This window comes from Silurus aristotelis (genome assembly GCF_946808225.1).
Source record: "Silurus aristotelis genome assembly, chromosome: 9".
Classification (NCBI taxonomy): Eukaryota; Metazoa; Chordata; class Actinopteri; order Siluriformes; family Siluridae; genus Silurus; species Silurus aristotelis.
In genome coordinates this window covers 24,454,078-24,466,733 of record NC_139582.1, presented here as the reverse complement: position 1 = coordinate 24,466,733, position 12,656 = coordinate 24,454,078, and the positions used below count along the sequence as shown (strand labels likewise).

Sequence of the window (12,656 nt, the reverse complement as noted above, 5' to 3'; positions counted from 1 at the left end):
ATTCATTGCAATCGAAACATATATTGTAATCTGTGTTTAGATATGTACACTTAAACAGACTAATGATGCATGAAGCTGATGTCTTGAAAAACCGATACATTTTAAAATAATAATGATAATAATAAAAATATAGTATTAAGTGTGTGTGTGTGTGTGTGTGTGTGTGTGTGTGTGTATATATATATATACAGTGAGGAAAATAAGTATTTTAACACCCTGCTATTTTGCAAGTTCTCCCACTTAGAAATCATGGGGGGGTCTGAAATTGTCATCGTAGGTGCATGTCCACTGTGAGAGACATAATCTAAAAAAAAAATCCAGAAATCACAATATATGATTTTTTTAAACTATTTATTTGTATGATTCAGCTGTAAATAAGTATTTGAACACCTGAGAAAGTCAATGTTAATATTTGGTACAGGAGCCTTTGTTTGCAATTACAGAGGTCAAATGTTTCCTGTAGTTTTTCACCAGGTTTGCACACACTGCAGGAGGGATTTGGCCCACTCCTCCACACAGATCTTCTCTAGATCAGTCAGGTTTCTGGCCTGTCGCTGAGAAACACGGAGTTTGAGCTCCCTCCAAAGATTCTCTATTGGGTTTAGGTCTGGAGACTGGCTAGGCCACGCCAGAACCTTGATATGCTTCTTACAGAGCCACTCCTTGGTTATCCTGGCTGTGTGCTTCGGGTCATTGTCATGTTGGAAGACCCAGCCTCGACCCATCTTCAATGCTCTAACTGAGGGAAGGAGGTTGTTCCCCAAAATCTCACCAAACATGGCCCCGGTCATCCTCTCCTTAATACAGTGCAGTCGCCCTGTCCCATGTGCAGAAAAACACCCCCAAAGCATGATGCTACCACCCCCATGCTTCACAGTAGGGAGGGTGTTCTTGGGATGGTACTCATCATTCTTCTTCCTCCAAACACGTTAAGTGGAATTATGACCCAAAAGTTCTATTTTGGTCTCATCTGACCACATGACTTTCTCCCATGACTCCTCTGGATCATCCAAATGGTCATTGGCAAACTTAAGACGTGCCTGGACATGTGCTGGTTTAAGCAGGGGAACCTTCCGTGCCATGCATGATTTCAAACCATGACGTCTTAGTGTATTACCAAAAGTAACCTTGGAAACGGTGGTCCCAGCTCTTTTCAGGTCATTGACCAGCTCCTCCCATGTAGTTCTGGGCTGATTTCTCACCTTCCTTAGGATCATTGAGACCCCAGGAGGTGAGATCTTGCATGGAGCCCCAGTCCGAGGGAGATTGACAGTCATGTTTAGCTTCTTCCATTTTCTAATTATTGCTCCAACAGTGGACCTTTTTTCACCAAGCTGCTTGGCAATTTCCAGCCTTGTGGAGGTGTACAATTTTTATCTCTAGTGTCTTTGGACAGCTCTTTGGTCTTGGCCATGTTAGTAGTTGGATTCTTACTGATTGTATGGGGTGGACAGGTGTCTTTACGCAGCTAACGACCTCAAACAGGTGCATCTAATTTAGGATAATAAATGTAGTGGAGGTGGACATTTTAAAGGCAGACTAACAGGTCTTTGAGGGTCAGAGTTCTAGCTGATAGACAGGTGTTCAAATACTTATTTGCAGCTGAATCATACAAATAAATAGTTTAAAAATCATATATTGTAATTTCTGGATTTTTTTTTTTAGATTATGTCTCTCACAGTGGACATGCACCTCGATGACAATTTCAGACCCCTCCATGATTTTTAAGTGGGAGAACTTGCAAAATAGCAGGGTGTTCAAATACTTATTTTCCTCACTGTATATATGTATATATATATATATATATATATATATATATATATATATATATATATATATATATATATATATATATATATATATACAGAAAGGAAGCTGATGAAACACTTGATGTGTACAGTCTGATTGTGAAGATTAGCAACTGACTGATTTCTCTTTTGTTCTTTCAGAGCCTTCATATGAGACTGTGAGCCCATTACTGTGTCCTCCACTTAAGAATTGCTCTCTGGCCGGACATGAATGTCCTTTTGGTTTTCAGCAGGACCACAATGGCTGTCTACTTTGCCAATGTCTTGGCAGTAAGTAAATTTCAGGCCACCCACTTAAAACAGCTTTTTATATCAACTCATATGCATCTTATAATCTCTACTTTGAAGCCATTTATACACAATATGACCAAAATTCTGTGGACACCTAACCATCAAAGTCAAAATGTTGACACAATACTGGCAGTAAAGAATTGCATAGGAGGTCTTTGTATGATGTTACATTAATATTCTTATTTACTGGAAGTAAGAGGCCCAAACAGACTCCAGCATGATGCAATCCAAGGTTTTGCCAATTTTGTAGTGAAAACACGAGTTTCTTACATAGAACTATGACATTAAACCAAGTAAAAACCCTTGGGATGAACTGGAATGCTGACTGCACCAACATCAGTGACGTACATCACTAATGCTTTTGTGACTAAGCGAGCAAATCCCCTCTACTACACTCTAAAATCTAGTGAAAGGCCTCCCCTCTAAGCGTTATTTTAACAGCAAATCTGGAACCAAATTTGGAATGGGATGACCAAAAGCACATGCGATTTATGGCCATGTGTCCACTAGGTTTTAGAGTAATAGTGTCATATTTTTGTCAGATATAGACTGCTGTTCGTTAGTTCGGGGGGGGGACTCCAAAGGAACTGATGTTCAGCGATTTTGCAAGCCAGTCAAATTGTCAGTGTTTCATCATGCCTGTTGAATACACACAGCTTTGGCACAGCATGCTCTATAGTTGTCATCCCTCATCATGGGAGTGATATGTTCTGTTTTGCTTGAATAAAAGCAGCTTTTAAGCACAAAAGGCAACTGTAGAGTGTAGCAGCACATAGATAAGTTATAGGCTAATTACCTTTCATTTAATGTAATTAAGTCACTGTGTTTGTTTTATGAGACTTAACAATTATATAGTTATCTATGTAAACCTGTCAGCTTATCATATAAGCTTAGATTACAATAATCTTTTTCGGCTATTACAGATGATTCCTGCCCCAAAGTGTCCAGCTACTGCAACAAGCAGTGCCCCATGGGACATGAGAAGGATGACTATGGTTGTGAATTATGCGAATGCAGCACACCCTCTGTGTGTAGACCTGTGACCTGCAGAAAGACCTGCCCCTATGGCTATGTGTAAGTCTATTCTACCTTAAATTATTTTCTTGGTCCATTCTGGATATGTTTTACCTACAAATGATCACTGTAACATATATCTCTGCTGCAGGGGATGGTCTAACATGGATACTCAAAAGATTGCTTAATGTATACCCAAGATTTAGCCTTGTTTCAGTGCTTAATTTTGCTTGAAATCATAGACTTGTACCTAAAAAGGGCTGGTATAATTTTATGCTTATAATAAACCTTATTTTACCACATTAAGTTCTGTATGAGATTATAGTATACATTGACAGTAAAGTAATGATTTAGAATCACACTATTCAGTGTCACCCAGAAGAGGATGCGTTCCTTTTTTACTCTGGTTTCTTTCAAATTTACTTAAGCATACTGGATTTTTATTTGGTCACTGTCACCTGTCTTGTAGGACAGGAATCAAAATCTGAAAAACATTTATAATTTCCAAAAAATATATATTGCCTTCAACTCACCATCTGGAAGCTCGACTTCACTATACACAAGTCCAAGCAGGAAGCACAGGCTTCTCTTATCGCTTAATAAACCAGTGCATTTAGTCCAGCTGTGTCTCCCTGTCATATGTTCATACTCTCAATTCCCATGAAGAGACAATGGTTGTCTTTGAATATGTTTGTTGTTTTGAAGATTTAATATGGTTGATGCTTCTGTGACCTCTCCAAAAATGATAAATTAGACCACAAGCACTTGGAAATTGATGTTTCAAAAACAAACACTGGCAGTAGTCTTTTTACCTAACAATCCAGAAAATGGGGGATATGAAGGTCATAGGGTTTCAGTTGCCTGTTGCATGCTGATAGGAAATTAAAAAAATGGTCTGGTGTTGGCTCTCAGTTAATGCTTCATTCAGTCTATGCTACACCACAAACAGATAATTTTTGGACTAGATTCTGACTGCCTTTGAAAACCTGAACTGTGGATCAGGGTCATTTTTGGCCCCAAATACATTTGCAAATGACCTAACAGCCCCTTATGTGCATGAGACCCTAAGTGAATTGAGTTCAGAATCTTCTGCTTTCTGTAAAGAAAATTATGTCCAAACTATAAGGTCTTGTGTACATCACAGTGTGTGAAGGCCAAGTTTGTTTGAACTAAACATTTGGCACAGTGCAGCACCCTGGGGCTCTAAACAATAAGGGACTTAAATCGTTTCCCCTTCCCAGTGAAACTAAAATATCATCTGATCTGACAGGCTGTAACGGGGCCATTGGAAGAGGCATGATGGAATTTGTTGAGCCAGCAATAGCCCCTGGTGAAATTCCACAAGCCCAACGTTAAACAAAGGCCATTTTTGAAAGGTCACAGGACAACCTGTCTCCGCATTTGTACACTGCTTTTCATGAGGGTTGGGGCAGCAACAGAGACTAATATAATTAAGGAACCAGTGGGCAGTGTTTGGGAAGAAAGGTGAATGAGATTTATGTTAACACACACACACACACACACACACACACACACACACACACACACACACACACACACACACACACAAAATACATACTCATGATAAAAAAAAAAAAACTAGATAGAAAATGAATGCACCTAGAGGTAAATTAGCCAAATGTCACATGACAAAGCATATCTTTTCTTATCTAAACTTGTATGAAATAAGATGAATACTATAGTTAACGAGACAAGGGAGACTGTATGCTTTGTTAGTGATAGAATTGCATGTGTACCACATGGATCTTGCAAAATTCAGTGCTGCTTTTATCTGAACTCTTCAAAGAGAAGTAATATAGTAGGGAAGAAAGCAGAACCATATGCCCTGGTGTTTCCGAGCTTGACCATCTGGCTTAGTGCTCTTACCCGTATACCTTTTCCAATTAGCAGCTGGGCACTGAGCATTGTGTTATTGACCTGTATTCTCATATATACACTAATTGCTCATAAGATCATGATTGTTAAAGGAAGGACAAGTTGGAATGAAAAATATGAACATCATATATTTACATGCTTGTGAGTAGAATTATATAATTGTACATTCATTGTGAGATTGTGTTATTCCCTGAAGAGCCTGTGCTTAGTGCTTAGCTAGTTGGTTCATGGTTCATAGATAACACACCTGCTGGCAATTTAGGTGGATTTTGAGTTTGCAGGGGGCATGCTGCAGTGACTGGGTTTTGTAAGAAGTACTGGTGAGTATTTGTGGTGAAAGGCAACAAAAGACTATTAAGATAGGAATGCAAAAATGCAGAAATGTATGTATTTATCTTTTTTAATATGAAATCCTACATTATGCCCCCAGCAATGTTAGTGGAAAAAAAAAATTACATGTAGAAATGCCAGGATTATGGACCTAACAAAGGTTTACATTATTCAAGCCCATAATTTCTTTTAACTACAGTTAAGTTAGGCACAAGTTACTGCATAGTTTGTGCAAATGTTTGTATCTGCCCACAGTTTTGGAGGTTAAGGGTTGTGGTCTTTGTTGTCCCACTTTGTTTGTTTTGCCTACATGAAAGAAAAAACCTTCCCTCTTGCATGATTTTATATTTTTTGCATCCCACAAAAAAACCCTAGTCCAGATGTGTCCACTTCTAGTCTTAACCAGATAACATGACTAGCTTTTTAAGAAAAAACAGAAAAATGTACAACAGAAATGTTTCCGCAGGAGAAATAAACACGGATGTGAGATGTGCCGCTGCATAAAATGCCCCCCCTTCACATGTGACAAGCAGTGCAGTGATGGCTATAAGCAGAACAGAAAAGGCTGCAACATCTGCATATGCAAAGGTAAATGAGTGGTCAAAGCCTCATATTGTCATGTTACTCTGTCATACTTGAGTGTATGTTAGCTGCATAATAGTTTTCATGGATGGTTATAATGCAGGGATACTGTTACAGTATCATGTATGCATGTTGTCTACAGTAGCTTCAAGCTGTGTAATTGATTTGCATTGCAGTGGAAGGTGCAATATAGAGTAAAGCGTATTTTCTTTCACTTAGAAATGTTTAAATCATATAGTTCCATGTCCTCTGTGGAAAATAGAGGTACTGGAATGATGACTGGTTATTTTCAGTCAGCACTATTAAAGAGTCTCTTCTGTATACTGTGTGTGTTCAGCCAACAGTTTATTTATTTTTTGTGAAATAGAGGAATAAAAGCAGATCAAAGTTGTTAAAAGCTCATAATAAGAAGCCTACTTGAGCTTGTTTTTTTTTTCCTATTAATAAGTACTTCAACTCAAAATATACATTGTTCACAATATTGTAAAACAAATTGTGGCTATTTTGAAACATCTGGATTAGTTCCCTGTCCTTTCTTCCTGTTAATAAATAAATGCCTATTTCGGGACATGAAACAAACAAATGCATGTCCGGGCCTGGGACTTGGTTTACATGAAACAATTTACCATGTGCAAATAAGCATTCTCAAAGTATGTGCCCTTTTTGTTGAGGTGAAAATGTAGGATGTGTATTAGGTTGTAATTAAAATAGAAATTATTAAATTACAACAAAAAAATCCACAGTGAGTTCATGGTTATTTAATAAAAGCTAGTGCAAGAAAACCTCTACTTTTGTCAAATGTTTTTTTAAAAAGCAGGGGGAAATGTTTTACTTTTTCAGAGAATGAGCATGGTGTTGGCACTACCACTTCTCCTCCAGCGAGCAGCCACTGTCTGACTGCGAATGGTCAGCGGTTTAAAGAGGGTGAGAGCTGGCATGACGGCTGCAGGGACTGTTACTGCCATGCTGGACGAGAAATGTGTGTCCTCATCTCTTGCCCTGCACCCAGCTGCACAAACCCTGTGCTCAGGGCACACCAGTGCTGTCCCAGCTGTGAAGGTATGTAGAAACCAGTGCAAAAAGGTTCCACACTTACAGCACATTAGAGTCAGAATGATTTATTAGAGTAATGATGGATTAGTAAAGTTCATGCCGAGGAGGACACCACAGATGCGTTATTTGCATTGAGAATGTTGATGAAGTATAGAGAAGGTCAGAGGGAGTTGCATTGTGTGTTTGTGGATTTAGAGAAAGTGTACGACAGAGTGCAGAGAGTGGAGTTGTGGTATTGTATGAGGAATTCAGGTGCGTCAGAAGTATGTGAGGGTGGTGCTGGACATGTATGCGGACAGTGTGACAGCAGTGAAGTGTGCAGTAGGATTGACAGACTGGTTCGAGTTGGAGGTTGAACTGAATCAAGGATCGGCTCTGAGCCCTTTCCTGTTTGCAGTGGTGATGGACAAGTTGACGATTGAGGATGGTTTGAGGAAGGTGAGATTGAGATGGTTTGGACATCTGCAGATGAAGGACATGGGGTATATCGGTAAGAGAATGCTGAGGATGGAGCCACCAGGAAGGAGGAAAAGAGGGAGGCCAAGGAGGAGGTTTATGGATGTGGTGAGGGAAGACATGCAGGAGTTTGTGTTGAAAGAGGCAGATGTAGAGGACAGGGGGTATGGAGACGGATGATCCGCTGTGGCGACCACTAGTCGCCACTAGAAGAAGAAGAATGATTGATTAGTATAGAGTTCTGAGGTGAGAACGCAGCAATTTCATGTCAGTCCTTGATACAGTATTTGGGGGTCTGAAATTATAATAAAAACCTAGTCATTGGTATTATAAGTTGCAAGGCATTGCAAGAATTTTTTTTTTCTGCCTTCCTGTCTTTAACATAACGTTTTATTTGGCTGTTGCTTTGGCTGCTGTAAAAGCATAATGAGTGTGTCCTTCTTCTTAAAAAAGAAATCACAGCATTTCTCTGAGAATCTCCTATGTTGATGTTTAAATGGAACTTTTTTTTTTAAAACCTTCTCCAGGGTTCTGGAGAAACATTGTCTAATTTCACTTTATACTACACCAACTATATATGGTTCAAATGACAATAAAAGCTTCTTGACCGCTTCTCAGCGAAGATAATAGGAGAAACAATTACCGAGAGATAAGAAAAAATGTAAGACTACACCACTTTGTATCACAGAGTGACTTAGTAGCCTGCAGTCAGTAAACCTGTTAATAAATTACAGTGTAAATAACAGTACAGTTGTAATGAAAACTTTGGTCATTTTATGCATAAAAATGGTTGGCCTATACAACTTGGCACAAAGGTTTTTATTACAAATTATGTTATAAGCAATAAGTTATGTTCTGAAAAAAAAGTGTGCACCATGTTGGAGATCTAATTATCAATTCAGTTCAATTCATCTTTATTTGTACAGCACTTTTAACAATGAACATTTAATCAATTCCTTTTTTCTTTCAATTTCAGTTTTTTACAGAATAATCCTGGATTTTCATTTTGCTCTCAGACTTCTGGACTCCACCATAATTTTATTAGAGTACCAATTTACACTGCCTTGATAATTGTCTAATAATGGGTGAACGTAGAAAAAAAGCTATTTAAAGGTCTTTTTATTATTTGACTGGTGTCGTAGTGGACAGTCAAAACTTTCTGATAAATCAGCATGTAACTCCTTTCAGTAGAATTAATGGGTAGCTGTTTCTTACCTAATTCTCCATTACATTATATTTTTCTACAGTAGGCAAAATATTGAATCACAAAGCAAACACGACCACACCTATAGACTACACCAGTCACTATGGCCTACTAACTGACCAGAAAGTGGTGGAATGAACCCCACCAAATGAAAGCATCACCTACCTTCCAATATAACCAAATTCCAATATCTATCTTTTTTCCCCCAAATACCTAAAAGCGACCAAATACCACATGTAGGGCATTTTATTTTATCCACACCATGTGACTTTTTGAGACACCTTGCTAGACACTGGGGACTGGTCCTGTCTCTGAACGTACAAGTATGTGTTTGTGTAAAGTTTCAAAAATGCCTGGCAAATGGTGCTCAGACTGGAAAAATGAAAAGAAATGCCAAGAGCCTGAAATGCATTGAAATGAATGAACACAACTAATTAACTTTTAATACCACCTGGCAAAAATTATGAGTAGAACTTACTTAGTAACGTACTTTAGAAAAAAATTTTTTTAGGACAACATAATTTAGAAATGTATCTAACTAATACAAATTTTCTGTGTTTGATACAGAGGAGACAGGCAGTGGTCATCCTGAAGGAATGGACATGGTGGTTTGCCAAGCTCCTGGGAACGAGCTTTATGTGGAGGGTGATACTTGGAACCTGGATGAATGCACCCGCTGTACCTGTAGGCAGGGCCGTGTGCTGTGTGACACAGAAGTATGTCCTCCTGCCCTCTGCCAGACACCAACCAGAATCAAAGGGACCTGCTGCCACATCTGCCAAGGTATCTTTCTTTCTTTTCATTCTGGAAACAATTCTGCGTGTTTTTTCCCGTTATTTTCTAGGACACCTTAAATGCAGGAATAGACTTCAGATAAGATGAAAGAACACTGATTGTATACAGATGCTACCCTGAGTAAGAACTTCTGTTTTTCCACAGTAACACATTTATGCAGGAAAAGGGAGTAAAGAATGGTTAAATCCATATTATGTACAGCAAGGCTCAGAAATATTGCATTTTATTAGCATATTTCTGCATTCAAGCTGTTTGATGGGCTTCACAGACGCAGCAGCTCTCTACAGAGGCACTTTACTATGTAGCCTAGGCCAATAAATTCACTGGCCCAAACTGGATGCCTTACATGGCCACCATAGGAAAAGAAATGTGGCTTGTTTTGTTTGTTTTGGCTTCCCACTTTGTGATTTCCTTCAGATAGACTTTAACACTGTCCATGTAGTATGTGAGACTGTAACCCCAAATCATACTTTTAAAATTAATGCCTGAGAAGCATTTTTACTGGTTCTTTTATAGAAAGTAATATAAACCTTATTTCCACAGGCATATGTACAGCCTGTGCCTGTCTAAAATCCCAGACATTCTTCCTCCAGATGTGAATTAGGCCTCATAATGTGTCTAAATGCAGACTGGCAAACTATGATTGACAATCAATTTTAAATTGCCACAGGCACTCCACTATTCGTCACAGAGAGAAACATGTAGCAAATGAACCTGAGCCCTTTGCACAGAAGCCTTATCTGCAAACCCAAGTCCTGCTATAATTACTATACTATTTAAAAGTGGGAAGGAAGCACTTGTGTTTACCATGAACATTCCGTACACTTGTGTTGCAGAGGACACACAGAGCTCCCTCCTTCCGGTCAATAACAGCCAACGAGAATATTGTATATCCAGTGATGGAGACATCCTTTTGGCTGGCGATTCATGGAAACCAAATGCCTGCACTAGTTGCATTTGCAACAATGGGACCATTCAGTGTTTCTCCCAGCGATGTCCAGCTGCCAAATGCAAAGTACCAGTTCTTCGCAAGGGACAGTGCTGTCCACAGTGCCTCGGTAAGTAACGACTGGGTTACCTAAACTGCTGATTGTATGATGTATACCAAAAACTAAATACATTTTGATACCATGTTAGATAAATGAAATAGTTCTCTTGGAAAAGTAGTCGATAAGAGCAACACTGCTTTAGCTGTCTGGGTAGAAGTGATATCATTACTGACTACCCTGTTAAATAACAATATTTACTTGTGGCCATCTAAAAGCTCATGGATGCAAGTGTTGTCATGTGACCTAGCATAAGCAGCAGTTCTTAATTGTCTATTAACTGGCTTCATGTGTCTTCAAAGAAACCTGTGATAGGCACTAAGGTAACATGGAGAGATAGCTAGTGGAGGGGAGTTTTTTTGTGCTTTAATTGCAATGCCAAAACAAATTTCCATGCTTTAATTATAAACATGGTTAGGGGCATTGAGGGGAGTTGAGTTTTTTCAAAGGGGAACAAAAACGTATATGAAATAGAGGCTGCGGCTAATGTCTTTGGCTATGGTAATCTACAGCTCTACATTGAATGTCATATTAGCTATTATATAGAGTGAAACACTGTCTAGGTCAGGGGTATCTAATCTTTTAAGATTAAACACCACTGACCTAGACACTCTACTCAAATGTGCCAACATTGCTAATAGGAAAATACAAGCAGTGGAAAATAAATTATTTAATTAAATTCTTTAGGCTCAGAGCAGGGTTTTCATTCTAACCAGACAGGAGCCTTTCCTGATTGTCTACTGAAATTGAAGATCAGATGATTTAAACAGTTGGAATCAGGCATGGCTTCTGCTCTAGAATTAGAATCCATAAAGGCTATTTTATTCAACCCTGCTTCATAGATACATCCATAACACACCAGCGTTGATTGAGAAAGTGAAATAAAATACAAGTGCAGGTGTAAAAAGCATAAAAGAAGGTGGTTTATCTGTTTACCATGTAAATATATAAAAAAAAGCTAAACTCAACAATGAACACAAAACACAAATTGTTAACGTCAGTGTTAGTGTGATAATTAAACGTCCTATATACCTTGAGACACTGTGATAAGACTCACACCCCTCTTTTTGTTTCTTTTGTCCATAGATGTTACAACAACCTCAGTGCCAATGACCTCTACAACAACAAACAAAAGTAAAAGCAAAGCCAGCGACCTCGTTACAATCACTGAAAGTGAAGTTTGGGTCACGGTGCATACAGTAGTTCCTGTTACAGGTAGAACACTAGCACATCCACCACATCATACCATAACAACCAGATGCTTCTTCAGGAAGACCAAAGATTAATTTGATGTATAATACATGTCATACATATGTCACTTCCATAGTTCTGATGTACTGTAGATTTTACTGTATTCTGTTATAACACACCTGAGTTCCAAAACAAATCAGCCAGAAGTTAAATGCCAATAACTACAGGTTAGAAGTTTCGGATCGCAAGACCCTACAGAGGATGGTGAGGACAGCTGAGATCATCATCAAAGTCTCTCTCCCCTCTATCACGGATATTTACACCACACGCTGCATCCGCAAAGCCAACAGCATTGTGGACGACCCCACACACCCGTCACACACACACACACTTCACACTCCTGCCATCAGGAAAGCGGTTTCGAAGCACACACTCATTACTCATCTCATTCCATTTCACCATCATTTATTTATTATTATTTATACTTGACCACATTACACTGTTTACCTGCTGTTTTTTGCACCTTTTGACTGCTGTTAATGCTGTTTTTTTGCACTGCATTGTGTCTGTTTACATTTACTCCCAGTTATAGTTTTTACAGTTCTCCTCACACAGTACTGTATAATCAAAGTATACAGTAGGTTTACTGGTCGGCTCTATCTTGGATTATGTGCTTTGTCTTGTGTTGTCTATTTGTACTGTTTGTCATCTGCACTGTTTGCACTAGGTTGCACTCGATGCACTTTACGTAGCTTGTGTTGTATTGTTAATTGCAGCACCAGGATTCTGGAGGAATGTTGTCTCATTTTTACTGTGTACCACTGTATAGTAGAAATGACTATAAAAGCCACTTGACTTGACTTGAGTTTATATATGTGACCGCTGTAAAACACACTGAACAAAACTATAAACGTAACACTTTTGTTTTTCCCCCATTTTTCATGAGCTGAAGTCAAAGATCTAAGACTTTACACAAAAGGCCTATTTCTC

General features: G+C 38.8%; 1 protein-coding gene across 4 annotated transcripts in view; it reads left to right on the top strand.

The window, feature by feature from the left end:
• LOC310731172 (cysteine-rich motor neuron 1 protein) overlaps window positions 1–12,656 on the top strand; it is a 58,689-nt gene that overhangs the window by 39,436 nt on the left and 6,597 nt on the right. For all 4 annotated transcript variants that reach the window (XM_083550577.1, XM_083550578.1, XM_083550576.1 and 1 more), the window contains 7 exons: window positions 1,950–2,078; window positions 3,023–3,173; window positions 5,806–5,927; window positions 6,762–6,980; window positions 9,202–9,417; window positions 10,266–10,487; window positions 11,562–11,690. In XM_083550577.1, coding sequence (XP_083406703.1) covers window positions 1,950–2,078; window positions 3,023–3,173; window positions 5,806–5,927; window positions 6,762–6,980; window positions 9,202–9,417; window positions 10,266–10,487; window positions 11,562–11,690 — 1,188 coding nt within the window. The remainder of the gene's footprint in view (window positions 1–1,949; window positions 2,079–3,022; window positions 3,174–5,805; window positions 5,928–6,761; window positions 6,981–9,201; window positions 9,418–10,265; window positions 10,488–11,561; window positions 11,691–12,656) is intronic.